This window comes from Staurois parvus, unplaced genomic scaffold (genome assembly GCF_062004578.1).
Source record: "Staurois parvus isolate SC_StPar_1 unplaced genomic scaffold, SC_StPar_1.0 ptg000564l, whole genome shotgun sequence".
Lineage (NCBI taxonomy): Eukaryota > Metazoa > Chordata > Amphibia > Anura > Ranidae > Staurois > Staurois parvus.
Genome location: NW_028318360.1, coordinates 7,746,920 through 7,773,523, shown reverse-complemented (window position 1 = coordinate 7,773,523; position 26,604 = coordinate 7,746,920). Strand labels below are relative to the sequence as shown.

At 44.2% G+C, this 26,604-nt stretch overlaps 1 protein-coding gene across 1 annotated transcript in view; it reads left to right on the top strand.

Moving 5' to 3' along the window:
- The window catches only part of SH3TC1 (SH3 domain and tetratricopeptide repeats 1), a 92,608-nt gene that overhangs the window by 4,244 nt on the left and 61,760 nt on the right, over positions 1 to 26,604 (top strand). Inside the window, exons 2-3 of the mRNA XM_089691576.1 lie at positions 115 to 207; positions 11,026 to 11,147. Coding sequence (XP_089547702.1) covers positions 115 to 207; positions 11,026 to 11,147 — 215 coding nt within the window. The remainder of the gene's footprint in view (positions 1 to 114; positions 208 to 11,025; positions 11,148 to 26,604) is intronic.

Here is a 26,604-nt window from a genome sequence, read left to right as displayed (position 1 = left end):
TCGTGCTTTGCACTGAACTTGGCAAACAACCACGGCAGCTAGCTAGCTAGGCAGCTGTCATTTAAGTCGATACTGTCACTTCTGAAAGCCTTTAGACTTTTTCTTCTCTTTCAGCTGAATCTTGTGTTCCGGACTTTGTCCACGTTAATGATTGCTTAAAAGAGAGACCCATAAAGTTCTCTGACCCAACAGATGCCTTTGTATCAGGTAGGAAACTTCTAAGCATTTCGGTTTATACTATGTGTTACTCATTGATTGCTTGGAGAGTAAGACTTTGTTTAATTGAAAATGCAATTTCATTAATTTTTAATATTGAAAGCAAAGCACCCATCTATCCATGTCATCATACTTTATTTTTTGAGAAATCACTTTGATAAACACCCCCTTAGGATTTCTAGCCACGGCCATTTTGAGTAAGGACAGATTATTCATGTAGCATTTACTCCCTGGAATCCATCTGCCTTTAGCTCAGGCATGCATGCAGGAGCATGTGATTAGCTGAGAAAGCCTCACCTCTTCTTCTCTGGATGAAAAAGAAAATGCCCATGAAGACTCCTGGGATATGACATCATTTTTAGCCTAGGCTAGAAATCAGGAAGAAACTGAGGAAATGTAAAAAATTTAAGTTTAAAACAGGGAAATATAATATACCTTCCTATGTATTTACTAATACTCGCAGCATAAGGATTAAATATAGTTGATGTTGATTGAGAGAGCTTAGATCTGCTTTAATAGTCTGAAATGTCCTTATGACAGTATCCCAAACCAATGAACTAAGTGCATAAAGAAAATCTTCAGTTGTCATAGAAACTAAAAATATAGAATCTCCTTTTTATGTTTCTACCGCACATCCCCGTCTCATAGTCTCAATGCCTGCTGACTGATTTCATTCAGAAAATGACACCTTGTTAATCTAATTTAGTAGAATTTCTGAAAGGGTAAATAACTTCCCACGCTCCCCTCATACTTCTGCAGCTGAGGTCCACCAAATGTTTATATCTTGCTGGCTAGGGATGGCCTATATGTTCGCGTCAAAAATTGGATGTTCGTGTGTTCACTGAACACATGAACATCTGGTACGTTCATCAGGCCGTTCACCCCACAATGCAATGCACTCTGGTGGCGCATTGTAATTGGACAAAACATTGCACCTGACCACAGGTCAGGTGCAATGCTTTAGCCAATCACAGAGGAGTTCACAGGAAGAGCCATGATTGGCCAAACTCTTGGAGACTTAGGTCAATCATGGCTGAGGGGCTAAGTCCGCTATCTCCGCCCAATTGTACACCTGACCGGCAACTGTCAGAACTGTCATTAATAATTGGGCAGAGTTAGCAGTGATATCACCGTTAGCTCCGCCCAATTGTGGATAACAGTTGCCAGTCAGACATACACAATTGGCCGGAGCTAGTGGTGACATCACAGCTAGCTCTGCCCAATTGTTTACATCTGACACGCAAATGTCAGATAGTGGCAAGTACTCAGCGGGTGGCTTTTTTTTTCTATATCAGGGAGTCGACGACGTTGTGACAATGCTGGGCACCATGATTAACAATGGATTACAACGCTAGAACCTTTTTTTTTTAATTTTTAATTTCTTGTTCAATAAAGGATTTTTTCAAAAGTCTGGTCTCTATTTTTTTCACACTTTTAACCCTTTAGTGAATGGGTAGAGGTACAAGTATCCCTTACTCTTTAAAAAGAATGGGGGGGGGGGGTCAGCATCAGGGTGCCCCCTTATTTAAAGGGGTACCCTGATGCTAATGAGCCCCTGCTGCTAGCAGACCCCCACAACCACTGGGCCAGGGTTGGGGGGGAAGAGGCCCTCATCGGCATGGGGACACCATCCCAATGCTGAGGGCATGTGGCCTGGTAAGACCCAGGGAAGGGGGGCGCACTAGTTTGCCCCCCCCCCCCATTTTCCTAGTCTGCCAAGCCTGTTCTTAGATCAAGGGTCTGGTAGAAATTTAGGGGGACCCCCACAAGAATTTTGGGGGGTGGTGTTCCCCTTAAAAGTTCTACCAGGCCTAAAGGGTCTGGTATAACTTTTAGGGGGAACCCCACTCACTTTTAAACTTTTTTTTTTTTTTTTTTGGACTGTGGGGTCCCTCCGAATCTTTCTACCAGAACTAAAGGTTCTGGTATAGATTAGGAGGGGAACCCCATACTTTTTTTTTTTTTTTTTTTTTTAAATGTCAGTCAGGTTCTATACATTGTATAGATGTGAAACTTTGAACTTAAAAATGGTACTTTTTTTTTAATGCTTTTTTTTCACTGATTCATGTCCCTCAGGGCAGTACTCGAGTCCCAATAACCTATTTATGGCCAATACATTGCATATAAGCCTTCAAAATGGGCACTTTTTAATTTACAATTTCGAGTCCCATAGACTTGCATTATGTTCGATGTTCGTGGTAGAACTTTCTTTAGGTTTGAGTGTTCTACTGTGAACCGAAAAGGGGGCTGTTCAGGCCATCACTACTGCTGGCCTGGCTCTTCTACAGGGCTGAAATGTGGCTTTAATTCCTAAAGCGTGTCTAAACTCAAAAACGTAAAATATTGCAGCTTCCAACGCCTTAGATATGGTGGTTGCATTAGTTTTGTTCTTTTCAGGCTAAGAACATTTTCAGCAAGTTCAGAAATTATTTGTTAATCTTGCCAGGAAATGTCATGCCCTTGTCCCTTTCTGTGAGCTGAAAATAAATCACACACATTATCTTTATTGTGTAAAATACTAGTCTTATCAATCAACCAAGTAAAGGAGATGAACAAAGGCAGGCATGTCTGGAGCCCAGCCTGTGTGACAACCATGGCTCCCCCCATACACACAATCAGGGCTTTTTTCTTCAAAAATAGGTGCAGGAACTCCCCCTTCTGAGCCACTTCTTGTCTCCTCCCCCTACTCCCCTCCCAGTGCCTCTCCTTTTAGAGAATACAGAGCCAAGTATCATTTTGTGGCACTAAATAATTTCTTTGGAATTTGTTAATGATAACAAAAGCAGAAAAATGGATCCCCCACAGCCAGCAATAATAGATACTCTCCAGCAACTATAGATTGATCCAGAAAAAATGGACCCCCAAAACAAAATACTACCCAAGCAACAATAAGCCACCAGCAGCTACAACAGATCTCCCAGTAGCCAGCATCAATAAACTTTCCAGCAGCCAGCAACAATTGACAATATACCACTCCCTCAACAGTAGATCCCTTCCAGCAACAATTGACCCCATCAACAATAGATCCCCCACGAGCAACAATAGACCACCACACAAAATAGATCCCCTTCAGTGACAATGGATTCCCCAGCAGCCAGCAACAATAGATCCTCCTACATACCCCAGCACCCCTTGCCATTGCAAACATTCAGTGCTGGAACTGCGTTCTCACTGAAAAAGAAAGCCCTGGATACAATTTATAAATACGTTTATCCATGAAAGGAAGTGTGATATACACAGGATTACCAGGAAATATTTAAGGGAAAAAGCTTAAAAAAGAAAACTAATGCTGCCCCCACATCTAAGGATTGGTAAGCTATAGTATACTCTAGGGGTAGACTGACCATTCGGGCTCTTGGGCACTGTCCGAGGGCCTGGGGTCAGTAGGGGCCCCATGAGATGTCCCTGGTACCTTTTCATAGGCTTTTTTGGGTGTGGTTTGAGTGTGGGTGAGGACACAGGGGGCCCCATGATCCCTTATTGCCCGGGGGCCCCATGAGTTGTCAGTCCGCCCCTGGTATATCCCATTTCCATTTTTTGGGTTAAGTACACTAAACTGGCGCTACCAAGTTTAGAACAATACATGCTGAATTCTGATTGATCACTATGGGTAGCATTATTTAGGAATAAGGCCTTTTCATTAAATATGGCCCTAAGTACCTCTTTATAATGTACGCACAGTATACTATTCTGAGAGGCTGAAAAGAAATATAAGATAAATTATATATTAGACAACCACTGTACTTGCTCTGAGCTGCCCTGAATACGTCTATCACAGCCCCGTTGATAGTTCTGTGGTTTGTAGCAGGCATAGAGAAATTAGAAGGATTAACTGCTAATGTATAAGGCCTCATGCATACGGGGGGGCATTAGGGGCAGACACAAAAGTACATAAATACCAGCGCATACCCAAGCTCAACTGTTCTTGGGTATGGGGGCTGCACACAGCACCTGGGCTCCTGGTTAATGGAGAGAAGCTAGAATTTTATGATGTACTTCCCTAATACGGTACGCCCGTGATCATGAGCTCATGCTTTCATGGGTAGAAAAACTATTGAGGTTACCATGTTAAGGCAAGTATTGGGAGCTCCGGGGATGGGGGCTGCAAATGTGCAAAAATGGATGAAGAACAGGTTTACTGTGAAGCTGAGGTTTACATTAGGTATATGGACTATTTTGGATAGTTATATTTCTCCAGGTTGGACCAATATTAGTATGTATGTGCCATACCAGGTCGATCCCTGTTGTGCTGGAAATCACTGTAGTAGGCACAGCTAATACAATGATTTTTGCTGACACAGGCCAAGTGACTGCACTGCTGCTTAAAGAAGAATTCTGGGATAGGAAAAAAAAAATCACCCATTAGCACACCTTCCTACACAAAACATCAAACAGTTAATACAATTTTGAAAATCCTTACCATTTAGGAGAAAAGTCTAACCAAATTTTTATGACCTCATCTCTGTAATTCAAAAGACAATAGCATCAGCTCTGCCAAGCAGGAGGTGTAACAGAAGGGATTACATTATATCCTCTCCTCTCTTTGCCGTAAAAGGAAACTACACTTCCCATCAACCACACGGAATTGTAGTGAATATGGGTGGGTGCACTAGGCCTGTCTTGGACCGCCCTGCATTGCAAGTGGGGCTGAATTTCATCACTGCTTCCTGGAGAAAGAACTACAGGAGGGATGTGCTAAGACCAGTGGCTGGGAGAATAGGAGGCATAGCCGCCACTGGCCTTACAAACAGGAAACCAAAGAGAATTACCAGTTTGATTTGAAAATGAATAAGCTATTTCAGAGCAACTACTGAGTGAACCTGAAGATGAATTAAATATTCAGTAAAGGTAGGCAATCAGCAAAAAGGACATGTAAAGAAGTTTTTGCCGGAGTTCTACTTTAATGATTACAGGAAGTAGCTTCCTTGGCATAGGTTCCATTCAGAGAACACTTTGCATTTTCTCATTGAATCCATTTCTCTTTGAGGTGGCTCACCTTGCCTCTTTGCCTTGTCCAATCAAATAATGCTTTGCATTCATTGATAACCTGCAAAGAGTTCTCTGAATAGTGTCCATGACGAGAGGGGCACTCTTGTGTTCACTATGCAGCAGGGCAGCCGCTCGGTATGGGACCCAGAAATAAATGAAGATCGCTGTTGTAGAGGTTCCTACAACAATGGTTTCCAGCTTTCAGGGGACCCCACAGGTATGCCACATACACTTTTATATTGGACCAAGCTGTAACTCTTACAAATTGCCATATATAAACTTCAGCTTTAAGTGAACCATTGGTCCTGGGACAGAAGGTATGAAAAATTTACGGTACTCAATGTTAAAGGACCAGAGGAGCCATCTGTTCTGGCGGTAACTTCAAAGGTGAAATTTCCCCTTACTTCTTGGAGATAACCTCTTACTTCTTGTTAAGGTAGAACATGTAGAACATGAGGGAAACTCCTCAATGGGGATACAGACGGCAACAAAAACTTCAGATATTCTCCTCCTTACCCAGCCTAATGTAACGTGGTTGTAAACCCTTACATATACCCAGTGAAGTGACTGGCCTCCAGATCCAACGGTGGTATCATTCCTCTAGGAATAAACAAACAATTAACCCTCACAGTGCAGGTACAGCCCCACTGCAAGTGATAATTTTTTTTTTTTAATAAAATGCTGTCTTCACCTTTTGCTTGTTGGATGTCAGTGCTGCTGTTCCTCGGCAGCCTCTCCCTCTCTTCATGTACTCCAGTGATAGCAGCATGTCAATTCCCAGAATGAGGGTTCCTTGACCCTCATAGGGAAAGGGAGCCTTGACTGATGGGGGCATGGCTTGAAATTGGGTGTGGTTGCTCGTGCTGTGTAAATTGGCCGAAGTCTATTGGTCAGATGACTTGAGGTGACGGGGTGGGGACTGAACACATTTATAATGCTGTTCTGAGGTAAGATCTTGACAGTTGAAGAACTGTGTTTTGGAGGAGTTGCCCACCCGCTTGCCCTATTGTTGTTGTGTCACAGCTTCTTCAGCGGAATTTGGACCTTGCCAGAGATAACGTTGCCATAATGGGCTATGCCCTTGATTGGAATGTTGGAATTGGTCTAATGTCTGTCCAGCACTTATGGTAAGGACAGGACCCTTTAGACTTGTTTAACCCAATGTTAAAATGTGCTCACAGTACAACTGTGACTGGCACTGGTTAAAATGTTTTTTTTTTTAATTGGCCCATGTTTGAATTCAAATAAAGTTATGACCTTGCCCTTTTTTCCAACTAAATTATTCTACATGTGTTTTTCTTAGATGGGGGCAAGGTTAAGGTAATATCCATTGGTATTCAGGCCTATGCTCATCAGCAGTCATGAGTTCCCTGATGGTGAACAGTGGACAATACTTGTGTATTGCTTTCTCAAATGGCCACTTATAAGTTCCATCAAAAGCAGCTGTGAAAGGGTGACAAGGGAGGAACTGGGAGACTAATTATCACCCAAGTATTTTTGAATTAAATCTGTAGATTTAAAAATATTTAAAATGACTTTTGCATTTACATATACATAAGGCCTCATGCACAATGGGCATTTTTACAGCTGTTCCTAGGGGCATCTCACATTTTTTTCCCCTGCTTTTAAACTCCCCTGCATGTTAACCTATGTGTCCATGCACATATTAGTGGCAGGAGAGTTTAGAGGCAGGAAAAAAAACACTGCCAGTACTTCCAGGAGCAACGGCATTTTGGCAAAAAAAAATGCTTGATGCGCATTAATGCTAGGCACGTTTAAAGTTTGAGCATTAATTCATTTCAATGGCCAGAATAAATTAAATTAAATTAATTAATGCCCAAACGCTTGATGTGGGTAAACGTGTCACACACCTTTACAAGCTTCTGGCTTTTTTTTGCCGAAATGCTGCTGCCAGAAGGACACTTCTAGGAGAGTTAAAAAAAAAACCTCCAGCATGCACAAGGCCTGAAGCTTACGTGAGAATCTGGTTTACATTGTGGATATTGATGTCGCATTTCACATGTCTTTCTATACTTTATGCTGAACACCCAAAACCATAAATAAATAAATATAAATTAAAAGATATATAAAGAAATATTATATAAACAAAAAATCATCTTAAAACCCCCCCAATAAAACACATTCTTTGGCTAGATGTTTCCCACAAGCTCGATATTAGTTTTCCTTATCAGACATTCTGGAAGTGGAGCCAAGAGCTGAAATCTCTGTGATAATGGAGCTGCATAACAGGGTCACATGAGACGGGGGAAATCAATTTGTATTAAAAAGGAAATGTTTTCTTGATGCATTGGTCAGACGGAAGGAAGTTGGCCAGGATATGCGGCAGGTTTACAGGTCCTGAAATGACACAGTGAAGGCAGTCAGGGGGTTTAGTAAACAATATAACTTGCTGACACATGGGTCCTATATGAAGACCGTATGTTGCTGAAACAGCAATAGTAAAAGATTATCTAGAAGACCAAGAAACCCGGGGGCCTATACATAAAACATCAGAAATTAGTTTTTGCTTTTTTATGATCATTTTAAGGGTTTCTCTATTTTGCTGACTTTGCAAAAAAACCTCTGATCAATATTCCTGTTTACATATATTAATAAATAAGATGAAATCCTGAAATGGTGTATAAATACAGCAAAGTAACTAATTTGAGGAAGGAACAGCCCTGTCTGTGACATCATGTGGGCTTTAATCTGCTCCTAAAATGCATGAAGTGCTTTGTTGCTTTATTTTTGATGGCATGGTTCTTTTCAGTTTGGTTTCGTGTAATGTAGGTTTTTATTTGGTTCACTTTGCTGCAATTTTGGTGCCATTTGCAGTGTGTGCATCTTTCCTGGAATACAAGGCAGACCAGGGCTAATTATGGCCCCAGAGCAACATCTAACCCTTTGGTTGTCCCTATCTGGCCTTGACAGATATTTAAGGCAAAAAAATAACTAATGGACTTTTTATGCACATAAAATATTGCTTTATTAACATATCACATCTAAAACATATCTTGCATATATTTGAAAATTGCATTTAATAAAGTAACATTTGTTTTTATTCTTTGTTTTTGCGCCTAAAAAGTCCATTAGTTATCTTTTTGCCTTTAAATATCCTCCAATTGGGACGTGGCACTATGACGTTTTCCTGGATGTGACCTCCTACCACCCGATGGTCACCCCATTTTCTCTTTTTCTGGCTCTGACAGATGTCCATGTAGAGAGCTGCAAGAACTGGAAGGAGAAAGCCTGAAGAGTTGATCGGTACAATTGGGAGGCTCTGTTCTGGAGGGAGAGCATTGCTTTGGAGACGTCCTTACGCTCTGCCGCCACTCTGCTGCCTGGCCAAGTTCTTCCTGTGTTAGTGCTTGCAATCTGCAGGAGCCATGACTGTTCTTCATTCCAGGTCAGGATCTGCAGAAATCCCTGCTGTACCGATCTCAGGCTCTCTTCTTCCAGTCACAGTGCTTTTCAGACGGCATTTGAGAGGCAGGTGTTATATCATCTCCTCAGTGCATGATTTAACCATGCTGCGATTGCACATGGTTGCAGTGCAGCCCTATTGAACTCAATGGACAGGTTTGACAAGCTGTGCTGCTTAATTCTACAGCCCAAGTTTCAAATGCAGTTTCCGTGGCATGTGCACAGCACTGGCTGTTATATTACCAGTCAGGTGGATGGCTGGGAGTAAAACCATGGCTCAGCTGCCATTTTTACTACCCCCCAGCTGCCTGTTTGAAAGATATTTCTTGAACAGTTGTACCTAATATTCCTAGCACCAGGTGTTTGTTTTCTGTATGTTTATGTACTTACAGACCTTCACAGGTCCAAAATTAATATACAGGCATACCTCGGCTTACAAATTTAATGCTTTCTCCAGGATGTTTCGTATTACGAAAAGTTCATAAACCGAAATGCGGTTTCCCATAGGAATGCATTGAAAGCCAATTAATCCGTTCCGAAGGTCAGAAAAAAGTTTAAAAAAAGTCTTATCTGTTCAAAACTCTTTATAAAGTGCACTTCAAAGGCAGAAATACTGTACAGGGACATGGTTAAAAATTTCCAGAATGACTTCAGGTGATTGTAGCCGTATTAGTGCATTTGCATCAGAAACAATTGAGTACTGACGTGATACTTTTTGCAATCTGCAGGAGCCATGACTGTTCTTCATTCCAGGTCAGAATCCGCAGAAATCCCTGCTGTACCAAAAGCTTGTCCTCAAAATTGTATGTTAGTGCAAATAAAAAAAGTATCACTTCAGTACTCAATTGTTTCTGCCAGAATGACTTCAAACTCGATGCAAAAACCGCTCCAACACCTCCACACTCAACTCCACGTACTACCCACAGACTCCAGCATGCACGGGGCTGCCACTATAAACCTGCCAGGTGCAATTCATCCTGGGGAAACTTGCTTTGTATTGCATTGAAAACCAATTAATCCGTTCCGGAGGTCAGAAAAAAGTAAAAAAAAAAGTCTTATCTGTTCAAAACTCTTTATAAAGCGCACTTTAAAGGGATGGGCTCAGCGCTATAAACCTCCCAGGTGCAATTCATCCTGGGGAAACTTGCTTCGTATTGCAAAAAAAAATTCATAAATGCATTGAAAACCAATTAATCCGTTCCGGAGGTCAGAAACAAGTAAAAATAAAGTCTTATCTGTTCAAAACTCTTTATAAAGTGCACTTTAAAGGCACGGGCCCGGCGCTATAAACCTCCCAGGCGCAATGCATCCTGGGGAAACTTGCTTCGTATTGCGAAAAAGAAAATTTGTAAACCAAAGCATTTTCAATGAATTTACGTTTGTAAACCAAAAATTACATTAACCGAGGTGTTCCTAAATAGAGATACACCTGTATAGCAGAATTAAGTTCGCCCCTCCACCACAGTTTACTTTCTCATGTGGCCCAATGGGAAAATGAATTGCCTATCCCTGGTCTAAGGCCTCATTCACATGTAAGTCCTAGAGTCCATGAATTGGATATGTGTTTTTGTGGCTTAAGCTGCCTGACAGTGCATGCAGGAAGCCCATTCAAGTCTATGAGGGATGTAGTGGAAACACAGCCGCTCGTCACAATGTGATAGTCCTCAATGGATGAAGACTGTACTAAAAAAAAAGTCTAACTTTAGTTTCTAAGTGCAGATATGTGAAGGGGCCCTCAGTGGACCCTGTAAGTGAGCACGATTGCATTAGAGGTCATGTCCACTTTGAATGCACCCATGTTGCTGTGCAATGCTCTTGGTAAAATACGGACATGCTGCCCTGCAGCTATCAAACCTGCCTGTACTAAGGTGATCACATCTCCTGTACAAGAGATAGCTTCTACGCAGTATCTGATCATGGCCCGTTCTATTCATTTACAGTATTCCCCATCTTTATCTAGTTGGTCCAGCTAGGTGTGCCATGTGGTCAGGGGTGTATTTACCACAAGGCATTTGCCTAGGGTGGCATTTTTCAGGGGGGGCAGCACTGCCCCTTGGAAGAAGGGACAAGCGTGGCATGGGGACCTCTTGGGTTCCGAGAGAGGCTGCGGGTTTCATGACAGTGAATGCATAGCCCGACTCTCGTTCCTGGGGATGTCCAGAGCTGTGAAGGTTAGTCTCTCTCTCTCTCGCCATGGGGGGCAGTGGTAGTGAAAGGCTCTCTTGGGTGGGGGGCTGGGGTGTTGTTGATCAATGTTAGTCTCTCTGGGGAAGGGGGGGCACATTTTGTGTTGCCTAGGGCAGCACAAAACCTTAATACACCACTGCATGTGGTGCATTTACAGTGAATAGATCTGTGTGTATGTACTGTACCCCATTAAATGATCTTGTCTTACAGATCTCAGTCTCCACCTGGTCATGGTCAGAAAAGGAAAACCTGACACTCAGCTGCAAGCAGAGCTCAGGAACCGGCTGCGCCTGCTGGAGAATGACAGTAAGGAGGTTGCTGCCGTCTTCTGCGTAAGTTCATATACTATTGATAAAGCCAGGCACTGGGAGAAGAAGTGTAAAATCAGCACAGTGCAGATTGATATGCATTTATTTCAGCTTACTGCTTCAGCATTTCTCTTCTTGTAGCTAAAATAATGCCTATTCAGTGTAAAGGAAACTGAGGAAGTATTGAGGTTGTCATTGCTGACCTCTCCTCCTAAAAATAATAGTTACTTGTCAGTCTTTCATCATTACTCTCAGAGTCACTGACCGGAACGAGGGTGTAGATTAGGGGCTCTTGATTTGACTTACACTTTTCTCATTTTATTTTATTTTTTTATTTCAGGTACTTATATAGCGCTGTCACTTTATGCCATGCTTTACATATATATATTGTACATTCACACCAGTCCCTAACCCTCAAGCGGCATACAATCTAAGGTCCTTAACTTACATTCATACATACACATACTAGGGCATATTTAGACAGGATCCAATTAAAGCGGAGCTTCACCCAAAAGGGGACATTCCGCTTTAAGGACTGCTCCCCATTAAGGATTGGCACCTTCGGGGGGGGGGGGGGGGGGGTAGCGGGTACCCAAATTTGACAGGTACCTGCTCCCACTTTCGGTCCGATTGCCTAGGCGATTGGAAACGGAAGGTGTCCTCCCTCCCTGTAGTCTTTTGGGACACATGACAGGTCCCAGAAGACTACAGGACCATTCATGAAGCGCAGCGCTACTCACGTATGCGCAGTGGGTACCCGGCTGTGAAGCCACAAGCTGTCACAGCCGGGTGCCCACACCGACTCCTGGGATACAGGCCGGTCGGTGAAACGAGCTGCGGGGGACACACCGCGGGACCGAGCAACAGGTAAGTGGCTGTTTTTTAAAAGTCAGCAGCTACAGATTTTGTAGCTGCTGACTTTTATTTTTTGACAGCGTGATTGGAACTCCGCTTTAACCTACCAGTATGTCTTTGGAGTGTGGGAGGAAACTGGAGTACCCGGAGGAAACCCGCGCAGGCACAGGGAGAACATGCAAACTCCAGGCAGGTGGTGCCTTGGTTGGGATTCAAACCAATGACCCTAGTACTGCCAGGCAGAAGTGCTAACCATTTAGCCGCTGTGCTGCCCATTTGCATGTTCATTGTAGGTCAATTACTCAAAAAGCAAACAAACGGAGGCAACTAGGGAACTAGCAGGGCTCAAATCTGCCTCTACTCAGCCTAAGAGTTGGTTTTATATATAGATCTGCAATATAATGCTTTTTAAGATAATACCTTTTTGTTTTTTGTTCTCTTTTTTAGTTTTTTCACTTTAGCATAGCACAGTAAAGCATTCTTAAAGTGTTACTAAACTCCGGACCCTGCATCCTCTATATCTGGTCTCCCACAGTACACACAACATGGAAATGCAATTATTTTAGTAAATTTAGACTGCTAAATACCTTTTCTCATGAGCAGTTAGAGCAGTCTTGTGACTTTTATCAGTGTCCAGCAGAGCACTGGTTAAAGCTTGTAGGAGGAGTTTTCATTCTCCCCTGATTGTCCTAGGAGACTGCATAACCCCTGACCCTCTGTCTGGACAGTGCTGACTGGCCCTGGGCTGATCACATGAACTTTCCCAAGAGAAAAAAAAACTCTCTAGCAATGCACACCAAACTGAGCATATGTGGCTTGCCCCCAAGACTTTGTTCTATCAGCAGATGAATTGGGGACAGTAGATGGGGAGGATCAAAGAAGACAGGATCAAAAATCCTTTTTACACAATGCAGAGGATTAACTCTTAACCATTAATCCACAGTAAGTATACCGAGCATGCTTTACTGCAGACTGATTTTACTGTTGTGGGTTTAGTAACACTTTAACAAAAAGGAAATTATTCACATACCTCATCTTACCATATATCCCAAAAATAAAAGGAAAATTTCCACTTTCAGGACAGTGGACAGAGCCAAGAAATTATTGCTTTAGCCCCTCTAGCCAGATGTCTATCTAGATCTAGATGTGAAATGCAAATATATCCTAATAATATAGAGCCATTTGTCCAAATTGCATACAGGTGTTTCAGGCTATTTAGGCATCATCAGTGCAGTGTATGGAAAAGATTGCTTTTATTTAGTAGGATTTGGGGCCCAATGAGACAGTGGGGTTTATTCACTAAAGCTGGAGAGTGCAAAATCAGGCTAACTTCTGTATAGAAACCAATCGGCTTCCAGGTTTTATTGCTGAAGCGTAATTGAACAAGTGGAGGTTAAAAGCTGATTGGTTTCTATGCAGAAGTGAGCCTGATTTTGCACTCTCCAGCTTTAGTGAATAAGCCCCACTGTGTCCTGTATTATTATACTGCCTACATCTTAGAATACGCTCCAATACCTTTTCAGTGCTTTGTATTGCATTGCAGTATATCCTCCTGGGTACATCTGGCCCTGTTTTTGTGCAGCCTGCAGAAGGGATCATATGGTTAGCAAAGGAATTGTACTAGAAATACGAACCTGTTTAAAATGTTTATAAATGCAGCTGTGATGAATTCCACAAAGGTATTGTTGTTCATTATCTTGCAGGCTGGGCTTCCAGCTGTGTTCTCAGACATATATGATACATTTCAAAATACAAGGTAAACATTTTTAACGAATACTGGCACAGATAAAGTAAAACCTGCCTTGTCACAAGTTATTGACATTCATAAATCCATAGTGCCTTCAGATTCGGAGATAGATTATGACCAGAGGGGCATATTGTGCAGTAAAGCAGGCCTTTACCCAAAAACTTGTTACCCCCTCATTCCCTTCCATCTTTAGCCTCTAATGACATTGCAGATTTGTGTGTGTGTGGTCAAGTATCTCTCTTTTCTTTGAAAGTACCTGCTTGAATGTCCTCAATCCTTGCCCTGGTCCTATCACTCCCTCTCTTCCTGTCCTCAGAACCAGACTCATTGCAGCCTTCAGTCCAGGGGCAGACTGACCATTTGGAAACTCAGTCTTGTGACTTTTATCAGTGTCCAGCAGAGCACTGGTTAAAGCTTGTAGGAGGAGTTTTCATTCTCCCGATTGTCCTAGGAGACTGCATAACCCCTGGCCCTCTGTCTGGACAGTGCTGATTGGCCCTGGGCTGATCACATGAACTTTCCCAAGAGAAAGGGCCCGGGGTCAGTAGGGGGCCCCATGAGATGCCCTGGTACCTTTTTCATAGGCTTTTTTGAGTTTGGGCAAGGACACAGGGGCCCCATGATCCCCTATTGCCCGGGGGCCCCATGAGTTGTCAGTCGGCCCCTGCCTCAGTCTCATGCATGTGCAGTGGGGAGCTGGCTGTGAGTCGTTAGGAAGTGAGGCCCTGAGAAGAATCAGTTGCTTCATATAAGTCATTTTTTACATGTCATGGGGAAGTTCTTCTTTACAGTGTTACTAAACCCAGGGCCCTGCATTCACTAGATCTGGTCTCCCACAGTACACACAACATGGAAATGCAATTATTTTAGTAAATATAAACTGCTAAATACCTTTTCTCATCAGCAGTTAGAGCAGTCTTGTGACTTCAGCAGAGCACTGGTTAAAGCTTGTAGAATGAGTTTTCCTTCTGCTCTAGGAAGCTGCATAACCCCTGTCCCTTTATCTGGACAGTGCTGATTGTCCCTGTGCTGATCACATGCACTCTCCCAAGAGGAAAAAAAAACCTCTAGCAATACACACTAAACTGAGCATGTGCAGAAGGACTTCAGTCTGTCTTATCAGTGTGGATATTTGAACAAGAGGAGGGGCAGAGAAAACAGGATCAAACAGCCTTTTTACACAATGCAGAGTATTAACCCCTTAGGTTCCACAGTGAGTATAACAAGCATGCGTTACTGCATTTACAGACTGATTTTACTGTTGTGGGTTTAGTAACACTTTAATGGGTGGACACCCTTACTATAGAAAAAATAAGAGCTGCTATATAAAGCATATCATTTATGTTGGGTAGGCATTGATCTGAGTGGCTTCAAAAGATCTATTGTGACTTTGTTTTATGTGTCAGGCTGTAACTAGTATCGCTGTCTCGAAATTTCTGTCTCCTTAACATTGGACAGATAAGCCATTTGTCAATCAATGAACAGCAAACATACCTTTGCATTTCTTGTGCCAGGTTGTAACACTTTCCAGAATATACATTGTGCTGCGGCTTTTCATATGTCATCATTAGGTGGCTGTTATCATAACAAAATTATGTGCTGCTATATCAAACCAAATTATCTCTTATTTGTGCATAAAGTGTATGGAGCTGCTGCAACCACCCAGCAGTGTACTCAACCACCAAAAAACCTAAATAATAATAGTGTAGTAGTGCACTGCTCCTTTAAAAGAAAAAAATTACTTTCATGAATTTCAAACTACAATAATATAACCAAAATCCTAAATGTAAACACCGTATAAACAATCAACAATAAAGTACGGTACATACATATCCACAAGCAGTGTCTCAAATATATAACACACGTGTGCAGTGTTCAACTTCCAACCAAATGTCTCTCAAATTTAAAAAAAATAAATATAAAATTATATATATATATATATATATATATATATATATATATATATATAAAGTCCTTCTGTGTGACACTCCACTCAGAATAAAATAGGCAAAAGCAAAATAAGCAAAAGCTAGCTACCACTTCACACGTAAGGTCCATTTAAGGTCCCGATTCCAAATTCTTGCAATTCCAAAGTCACTCAAACATAAAATATGGATGTGCTCATAGTGCAACACATGATGCATGTATTACAGTCAATAGTGCACTCACATATATAAGAAAAAAAATTGAACAGTAAAATGATGAGAAGCCAACTTCTCAACAGACATCTGTTTTTTTTCGTATGTAACGTCACCAGCACTGCCTGATGTGTTGCGTCATGGGTTACATGACCTCTTCAGAGTAAGCACCTTGCTCTGAAATTCACGTGACCAGTAACATGGGGGGAGATTTACTGAAACTGGTTCACTCAGAATCTGGTGCATTGTACACGGTAGCCAATCAGCTTCTAACTTCAGCTTCAATTTACCGTATTTTTCGCTCCATAAGACGCACTTTTTTCCCCCCAAAAAAGGTGGGAAAATGTCAGTGTGTCTTATGGAGCGCATATAAAGTGGCCGGTCCGGTATTTCTGCCGCCACCATGTCAGAATACCGGGCTGGCCGCTCAGCTGTTCTCTCCTGCAGGGCCTTACCTGTTCCTCGCTCCAGCGCTGCACAGTCTTCCTGCGGTGGCTTCTGTTACAGCCGGATGTCCACTGCGCATGTGCTGCGCTTTGTGAATGATCCGCTGTCTTCTGGGACACATGACAGGTCCCAGAAGGCGCCGGGCCATTCACAAAGCGCAGCACATGCGCAGTGGACACCCGGCTGTCACAGAAGCCGGCCCGGGAAGAAGAGGGAAGGACAACTCCGCAGAAGTGGGAGCGGGTACCTGTCAAATTCAGGTACCCGCTCCCCCTCCCTCCCTAAAGGTCAGCAGTCTCTGGTCATTCCCTGCACTGTCTGCAGTCTCTGGTCATTCCCTGCACTGTCTGCAGTATCTGGTCATTCCCTGCACTGTCTGCAGTCTCTGGTCATTCCCTGCACTGTGTCCGCAGTCTCTGGTCATCTCCTGCACTGTGTCCGCAGTCTCTGGTCATCTCCTGCACTGTGTCCGCAGTCTCTGGTCATCTCCTGCACTGTGTCCGCAGTCTCTGGTCATCTCCTGCACTGTGTCCGCAGTCTCTGGTCATCTCCTGCACTGTGTCCGCAGTCTCTGGTCATCTCCTGCACTGTGTCCGCAGTCTCTGGTCATCTCCTGCACTGTGTCCGCAGTCTCTGGTCATCCCCTGTACTGTGTCTGCAGTCTCTGGTCATCCCCTGTACTATGTCCACAGTCTCTGGTCATCTCCTGTACTGTGTCCGCAGTCTCTGGTCATCTCCTGTACTGTGTCCGCAGTCTCTGGTCATCTCCTGTACTGTGTCTGCAGTCTCTGGTCATCTCCTGTACTGTGTCTGCAGTCTCTGGTCATCTCCTGTACTGTGTCTGCAGTCTCTGGTCATCCCCTGTACTATGTCCACAGTCTCTGGTCATCTCCTGTACTGTGTCCGCAGTCTCTGGTCATCTCCTGTACTGTGTCCGCAGTCTCTGGTCATCTCCTGTACTGTGTCCGCAGTCTCTGGTCATCTCCTGTACTGTGTCTGCAGTCTCTGGTAATCTCCTGTACTGTGTCTGCAGTCTCTGGTAATCTCCTGTACTGTGTCTGCAGTCTCTGGTCATCTCCTGTACTGTGTCTGCAGTCTCTGGTCATCCCCTGTACTGTGTCTGCAGTCCATTGGTTCAGAATATTTTTTTTCTTGTTTTTCGCCTCTAAAACCTAGGTGCGTCTTATGGCCAGGTGCGTCTTATGGAGCGAAAAATACGGTAAGCTTCGGCAATAAAACCTGGAAGCTGATTGGTTTCTATTCAGAAGTGCACCAGATTTTGCACTCTCTAGCTTTAGTAAATAAATCCCAATGTGTCATTCTGAATGGAGTGTCAGGGATCTTTTTCACTCTATATTATATTATTTGAGAGAGATTTGGTTGGAAGTAGAACACCACACAAGTGTTTTCTATGTTTGAGGCACTACTTATGTACAGTATGTGTATGCACTTTATTGTTTGTTTTTATGGTGATGATATTTAGGATTTTAGTGATATTATTGAGGTTTGAAATCCATCATAAGTAATTTTTTCTTAAAGGAGCAGCACAATACTAAACTATTATCCTTTTTGTTAACAAAAAATACACATTTGCTAGCTGAGGTAAGGTATTTTGATGTATGAATGTAAAAATGTACTGCGTGCATACTAAACTCTGCACAATATACTGTGTGTGTGTGTATATATATATATATATATTGTGGGAACTCGCTTCAAGTGGTAGAGCTCTTCTTGTTAAACACACAGCAACTCGCTTTCTTTTCAGGGCTTTTTTACCCACTTTTATTTAAGAAAGTTCAAGAAAACACAAATGCTTCCCACGCAGGGGTATCCACCATCAAACACAACAATATTCAGCCTCCTGGCTTGCACGCAGTTTTAAGTCTGCCTCCTGCAGACTCTTCCCAAAGTATGGCACTAGCACACAGCTAGTCCGGCTTCCACCTGACTCCACGGCAGAGACCTCCTGCCTGCCGGGGTGGAATCCTCCTGACTCTGTTTGCCGGGGTGGAGCTCAGAATCATGGCCTGGCTTCCCCCAAAAGGCCTGCACACACCTGTGCAATCAGCACGCTGGCTGCTCCCAAAATATGGGCCCAGGATTGGAGATTTCATCCCTCCCAAATCTCTAAGAAATCTCCAGGCTACAGGTCCCAAAACAGGCTTTACAAACCAAAGAGGAAACTTATAAATCAGTTTCCTCTGCATTGTGAGAACTGCCTGGAGCCCCTCAACCTGTATAGTTGAGAATCCTGGGTCTCCATGATGATTTCCACCGTGGCAGGATACCGCACTGCCACATATCCCCCCCCTTTGTTTTGATCCCGTAGGGGGCAGAACACACAAGCTCAACCTCTCTAATTTGGCACCTCTGTGCCAGCTTTCACCTCTATGAGCCCATTCCTGACTAACTTTGCTTTCTAAGGGAAACTTTCCTTCCTGTCTTATGAGACGACTTTCCCTGTGTTCTATTACATGGACTTGGGCCCTATAAAGACTCCGTGCCTTTTTACGGGTACGCTTCCAAAAGCGTTGCCTCTCTATTTTCCTTGGGGCCACCCAAGTCACCTTCCCATTAAGGAACTTCCAAAACTTGGTACATTTCTGAGGATGAGGTTGACGCCTGAGTTTTAGGTGTTGGATAACATTACAGCTACGCTGCACTCTCAACCGCCGGTTTCCCTTTACCTTTGAAGGGGTCACGCTTTTAAATACAAAAAGTGTGGGCTCTTTTATTGGGGTTACCTTAGTCCCTCTCTGCATTCTATGTACATGCATCTTCTTACTGACCAAACTTAACTCTGCTTGTTTCCCCCCGTACACTGCATGCTTCCTTTTGTCACGGACATTCTCAGACGACAATGTCCTACTCTCCTTCTGAAGGACAGCCCAATTGCCTTGCTCTTCAGATGTTTTTATGTCAGAGGACCTCTTTAAATAATCCACTTCCTTAAAGTTTTCCTTCAGGGCAGATATGCCATTTAAAGTTTCTCTTCCCAGACTACCCTCCTGAACCTGTAGGGGGCCTAATTCAACTGCAGCTTTTTCCTCAGCTGTGTCTACCACATCATTATATTTACAATTTACCAGTGCATCGCACTTTTCCTCATCAACATTTACACGGGTCTTGCATTTTTCCTCCTGGCCAGAAACATCCACACCTTTGTCAGAATTAATTTCAAAGTTTGGCAGGGCAGTGTCTGGAGACCAAGTGCACAGCGTGGAGTGGTTGTCTCCCATGGCAACGTCGCTATCCACCAGCTCCACTGGCACATGTACGTCTTCCAGCAACTGTCCTGACACCTGACGGTCATAACACAATTCCACATTTGGTTTACTGACCCCAATCACTTGATTTGTGCCATCTGACACTTCCACCAACACTGGCTCATTTGGTATCACACTATTTGATCCTACACCATTGGATCCTTTGTGGGTTGTGGGCACGATCTCTGCTATGTGCTCAATCTCACTTGGCCCGCCCATATTGGGAGGGAGACCATCTGCAGCAACAGCAAGTGTGCCCTTGTCTATAAGCTGATCTGCCGTCCCTCCATTTAGCACAGCAGAAGTCATGTCCACTCCACTGTTGGAAGCAGAGGTCCCTTTTAACAAAGCCAACAGGTTTTCAGCCCATCTGTCCCAGTCTACTTTCTCTGCGCTCCAATCAGAGGTACTACGCAGTACCGCACCAACTGTCGGAGGAGACACAGGACAGAGTGGCTCAGCAGACACATCACATATATCACTTTTGTTCAACCAAAACTGTGGCACTAAATTTTTAACCTCAACAGGTTGCAATACCACACCCTCACCACCGTACTCTGATGGCGCTTCATTCACCTCATGAACACTTCCATACCTATTGTCATTACTGACAGACTCCATTAACCCATTATCACCAGGAGCATTTTCAAAAATTCCAGTTTTAGCATTTAAATTATCAAGTACTCTCTTGTCCAGAGCAGCACCATAGTTGTCCAAGGCAACCTCTGGCTCCAACACACAGAGCTCCCAGGAGGTTTCCATGGACACCTTTGCAGCCTTGGATACTGTTGCCAAGGGCAACAACATATCTTCAATCATATTCATATAAACACTATTATCTTTAGTGAGCTGTGCTAGCTCATCACCAACCATAACATTATATTTACCAACAGTAACACTTTTGTCGGCATGACCATCAGCATTCTCATTGCATATAGACATCACTGTGGTTTTTGCAGGTAATCCCTGGCTATTACCCAGCTGAGCAGCCTGTGAGCCATGCTTCACAGCACTCTCTCTCTTTAAAGGGACACTATATTCAGTTTTAGCAGCTCCATAGCTGACCTGGGAAATCCTCTGCTCCGTCACTGCGGGCTCCTGGGAGGTTTCCCTGGGCATCTCTGCAGCGCCTGTCACTAGGGAACACGGTGCCATGACAGTTTTGGTCACCCCTAGTTTACCTTCCCCAGCCTTCTGCTGGATTATAGCAGGCACATGCAGAGTCCCCATGTCCTTTTCCATATTTAGTCCTGCTGATCGTTGGGCTTCCTTGGACTCAGTCCCACAAACTGAAACAGTCTTACCCTTTCCTGAAGCAGGTGTCATAGCCTTCACTTGAGTGCGTAGTCTCTCCTCTGCTTGGCTTTGGCCACCCAGTTCATCCATGCAGCTATAGGATGATACCGTGGCAGGCACTTCTGACTCCTTGGCACCCCCTGCAGGCACAACAGGTACTTTTTCACTGTTGCCATAGGTGGCTGCCAACATTTTTAAAAACGAATCTGGGCTTGCAGATGAAGACTTTTGCTCAGTAGCACCCTCATCAGTGGTATTCCATAATCTGGGGCAGGAAAAGATACCATGCCCAAACTGACCACATTCCAGGCAGGGTATTACCTTCTTGGGATACGGAACGACATCTCCCTTGTAGCCCCTTCTCCTGGTTGGCAGGCTTTCTCCTGTTGCTATGGGAGATGGCACTCTCCCAGCTGAACTTTGTGGGTTCCTCCAGATGCGCTGAACTCTCATTTCTGCGTTGTCACAATCCTCTGCAGACGACACTCCTCTTACATGGTCCGCAGGCCTGAAGTCACATGTGTTGCTATGGGCAACCACATTCTTCTCAAACTTGTGGTCAGGCTGTCGCTCCTTCCTTGCACTCAGAGCCGGCTTGCCTAACACAGATGCAGTCCTTTGCTTTGATATGCAACTTTGCAATGGAGGCTGAGACAAAGGGCATTTAGAGACAGTGTGCCCCCACTCCCTGCACCGCAAGCATCGCTCTTGCCAGCGTGTCTTGTCCAGGCTCCCCACATTGCAGCCTTTTTCCAGCTTAGGACTCTGCACATTCATAGCTGGTCTCCTTTCACCAGTGTTGCCAGCAGCAACATGCACTTCCCACTTTGGCAAACTTTGTTCATCCATGTATGGGGCTCGTTCTGGTGATAACAACCCCTCCAGCCATAGGGCTCTGTCTCTCATTTCCGCAAATCTTTCTTCTTTTCTTTGCTTTGACCGCCCCATCTTCACAGTCACTTCACAACACTTTTGCACAGTCCAGCAGCAAGAAATGAAGCACTGTCTCTTTAAGGCAGGTTCTCCTCACCTGCACACACACCAAATTGTGCTGTCCATTGCACAGAAACACAGTTCATATAACTGATGAACTTACTTTTGCAGGGATCTCCAATTATGCCCGCATCCTCCACCATATGTGGGAACTCGCTTCAAGTGGTAGAGCTCTTCTTGTTAAACACACAGCAACTCGCTTTCTTTTCAGGGCTTTTTTACCCACTTTTATTTAAGAAAGTTCAAGAAAACACAAATGCTTCCCACGCAGGGGTATCCACCATCAAACACAACAATATTCAGCCTCCTGGCTTGCACGCAGTTTTAAGTCTGCCTCCTGCAGACTCTTCCCAAAGTATGGCACTAGCACACAGCTAGTCCGGCTTCCACCTGACTCCACGGCAGAGACCTCCTGCCTGCCGGGGTGGAATCCTCCTGACTCTGTTTGCCGGGGTGGAGCTCAGAATCATGGCCTGGCTTCCCCCAAAAGGCCTGCACACACCTGTGCAATCAGCACGCTGGCTGCTCCCAAAATATGGGCCCAGGATTGGAGATTTCATCCCTCCCAAATCTCTAAGAAATCTCCAGGCTACAGGTCCCAAAACAGGCTTTACAAACCAAAGAGGAAACTTATAAATCAGTTTCCTCTGCATTGTGAGAACTGCCTGGAGCCCCTCAACCTGTATAGTTGAGAATCCTGGGTCTCCATGATGATTTCCACCGTGGCAGGATACCGCACTGCCACAATATATATATATATATATATATACATACACAGTGCTCAGACTAATTGAGTACACCCCTTTTGAGAAGTAAGATTTTAGTCAATATCTTAATGAACACAAGCACACTTTACAAAATTTTGACAAAACTGAGTTTTATGGAATATTTGTTTAGCTCATTACATAAAAGTAAGGTTAATAGTCACTCCAGAGTACAGAGTCCCAGTAGTCTTCTTTTTCAGCATTGGCCCTGGCAAATTCTAGGTGGGCTTTTTTGTTCATGGGCTTTAGGACAGGTTTCCGTGGTGGACACACCCATGCATGCCACTCCTCTGCAGTGTACGCCGTATTGTGTCACGGGAAACAACCACCCCAGTTTGGCTTTCTATTTCTTTAGCTATTTACAATGAACTTGCATGGCGATTTTTCTTCCACCCTTCTCATCAGAAGACGCTCCTGTTGAGGAGTTAACTTCTGTGGACAGCCTGGACTTCTCTATGAGATGGTTGCAGTTCCATCTTTGTTACATTTTTGTATCACTTTTTCTACAGTATTCTGACTGATAAGTAAAATGTTGCTGATCTTCTTGTAGCCTTCACCTTTCTTGTGTAAAGAAATTATTTTCTTTCTCAGGCCTTGTGACTAGAGATGAGCGAATCGAAGTAGGCGAAGTGGAATTCGTTTCGAATATTGGAAAATTTTCGATTCGCGCAGAATCCGAAAATTAACATACTTCGGATGCGCGAATCGAAATTTTTCCTAAAATGGCGGCGACATGTGCGGCGACGGAGCGGGGATGTCTGGGAAGGCGCGCAGACAAGGCGCGCTGACCCATAATGCATTCATTAATGACATGTGATCGCATTAGCCAATCAGCAGCAAGCCAGCCAGCACTGTGTAATGGTCGAGCTATAAATGGCGGCCATTTTAGAATTCTCCATTTGCCTCCAGTCATTCAAGAGAAGCAGACCGCTCTCTATTAGGGACAGAGTTGGGGACAGAGAAACGTTACTTAGGGACAGAGAAACATTACTCAGGGACACAGAATCTTTACTTAGGGCCACAGAAACGTTAGTTAGGGCCACAGAATTGTTACTCAGGGACAGACACAGAATTGTTACTGAGGGCCACAGAAACGGTACTTGGGGCCACAGAAACGTTACTCAGGGACACAGAATTGTTACTGAGGGCCACAGAACTGTTACTTAGGGCCACAGAAACGTTAGTTAGGGTCACAGAATTGTTACTCAGGGACAGACACAGAATTGTTACTGAGGGCCACAGAATTGTTACTGAGGGCCACAGAACCGTTACTTAGGGCCACAGAATTGTTACTCAGGGACACAGAATTGTTACTGAGGGCCACAGAACCGTTACTTAGGGCCACAGAATTGTTACTCAGGGACAGACACAGAATTGTTACTGAGGGCCACAGAATTGTTACTGAGGGCCACAGAACCGTTACTTAGGGCCACAGAAACGTTACTCAGGGACACAGAATTGTTACTGAGGGCCACAGAACTGTTACTTAGGGCCACAGAAACGTTAGTTAGGGCCACAGAATTGTTACTCAGGGACAGACACAGAATTGTTACTGAGGGCCACAGAATTGTTACTGAGGGCCACAGAACCGTTACTTAGGGCCACAGAAACGTTACTCAGGGACACAGAATTGTTACTGAGGGCCACAGAACTGTTACTTAGGGCCACAGAATTGTTACTCAGGGACAGACACAGAATTGTTACTGAGGGCCACAGAATTGTTACTGAGGGCCACAGAACCGTTACTTAGGGCCACAGAATTGTTACTCAGGGACACAGAATTGTTACTGAGGGCCACAGAACCGTTACTTAGGGCCACAGAATTGTTACTCAGGGACAGACACAGAATTGTTACTCAGGGCCACAGAATTGTTACTCAGGGCCACAGAACCGTTACTTAGGGCCACAGAAACGTTACTCAGGGACACAGAATTGTTACTGAGGGCCACAGAACCGTTACTTAGGGCCACAGAATTGTTACTCAGGGACAGACACAGAATTGTTACTGAGGGACACAGAATTGTTACTGAGGGCCACAGAACCGTTACTTAGGGCCACAGAATTGTTACTCAGGGACACAGAATTGTTACTGAGGGCCACAGAACCGTTACTTAGGGCCACAGAATTGTTACTCAGGGACAGACACAGAATTGTTACTGAGGGCCACAGAATTGTTACTGAGGGCCACAGAACCGTTACTTAGGGCCACAGAATCGTTACTCAGGGACACAGAATTGTTACTGAAGGCCACAGAATTGTTACTGAGGGCCACAGAACCGTTACTTAGGGTCACAGAAACGTTACTCAGGGACACAGAATTGTTACTGAGGGCCACAGAACCGTTACTTAGGGCCACAGAAACGTTAGTTAGGGCCACAGAATTGTTACTCAGGGACAGACACAGAATTGTTACTGAGGGCCACAGAATTGTTACTGAGGGCCACAGAATTGTTACTGAGGGCCACAGAACCGTTACTTAGGGCCACAGAATTGTTACTCAGGGACACAGAATTGTTACTGAGGGCCACAGAACCGTTACTTAGGGCCACAGAATTGTTACTCAGGGACAGACACAGAATTGTTACTGAGGGCCACAGAATTGTTACTGAGGGCCACAGAATTGTTACTGAGGGCCACAGAACCGTTACTTAGGGCCACAGAAACGTTACTCAGGGACACAGAATTGTTACTGAGGGCCACAGAACCGTTACTTAGGGCCACAGAAACGTTCGTTAGGGCCACAGAATTGTTACTCAGGGACAGACACAGAATTGTTACTGAGGGCCACAGAATTGTTACTGAGGGCCACAGAACCGTTACTTAGGGCCACAGAATTGTTACTCAGGGACACAGAATTGTTACTGAGGGCCACAGAACCGTTACTTAGGGCCACAGAATTGTTACTCAGGGACAGACACAGAATTGTTACTGAGGGACACAGAATTGTTACTGAGGGCCACAGAACCGTTACTTAGGGCCACAGAATTGTTACTCAGGGACACAGAATTGTTACTGAGGGCCACAGAACCGTTACTTAGGGCCACAGAATTGTTACTGAGGGACAGACACAGAATTGTTACTGAGGGACACAGAATTGTTACTTAGGGCCACAGAATTGTTACTCAGGGACAAACACAGAATTGTTACTGAGGGACACAGAATTGTTACTGAGGGACACAGAATTGTTACTCAGGGACAGACACAGAATTGTTACTGAGGGCCACAGAATTGTTACTGAGGGCCACAGAACCGTTACTTAGGGCCACAGAATTGTTACTCAGGGACACAGAATTGTTACTGAGGGCCACAGAACCGTTACTTAGGGCCACAGAATTGTTACTCAGGGACAGACACAGAATTGTTACTGAGGGACACAGAATTGTTACTGAGGGCCACAGAACCGTTACTTAGGGCCACAGAATTGTTACTCAGGGACACAGAATTGTTACTGAGGGCCACAGAACCATTACTTAGGGCCACAGAATTGTTACTGAGGGACAGACACAGAATTGTTACTGAGGGACACAGAATTGTTACTTAGGGCCACAGAATTGTTACTCAGGGACAGACACAGAATTGTTACTGAGGGACACAGGATTGTTACTGAAGGCCACAGAACCGTTACTTAGGGCCACAGAATTGTTACTCAGGGACACAGAATTGTTACTGAGGGCCACAGAACCGTTACTTAGGGCCACAGAATTGTTACTCAGGGACAGACACAGAATTGTTACTGAGGGACACAGAATTGTTACTGAGGGACACAGAATTGTTACTGAGGGCCACAGAAACGTTACTTAGGGCCACAGAATTGTTACTCAGGGATACAGAATTGTTACTGAGGGCCACAGAACCGTTACTTAGGGCCACAGAATTGTTACTCAGGGACAGACACAGAATTGTTACAGAGGGACACAGAATTGTTACTCAGGGCCACAGAATTGTTACTCAGGGACAAACACAGAATTGTTACTC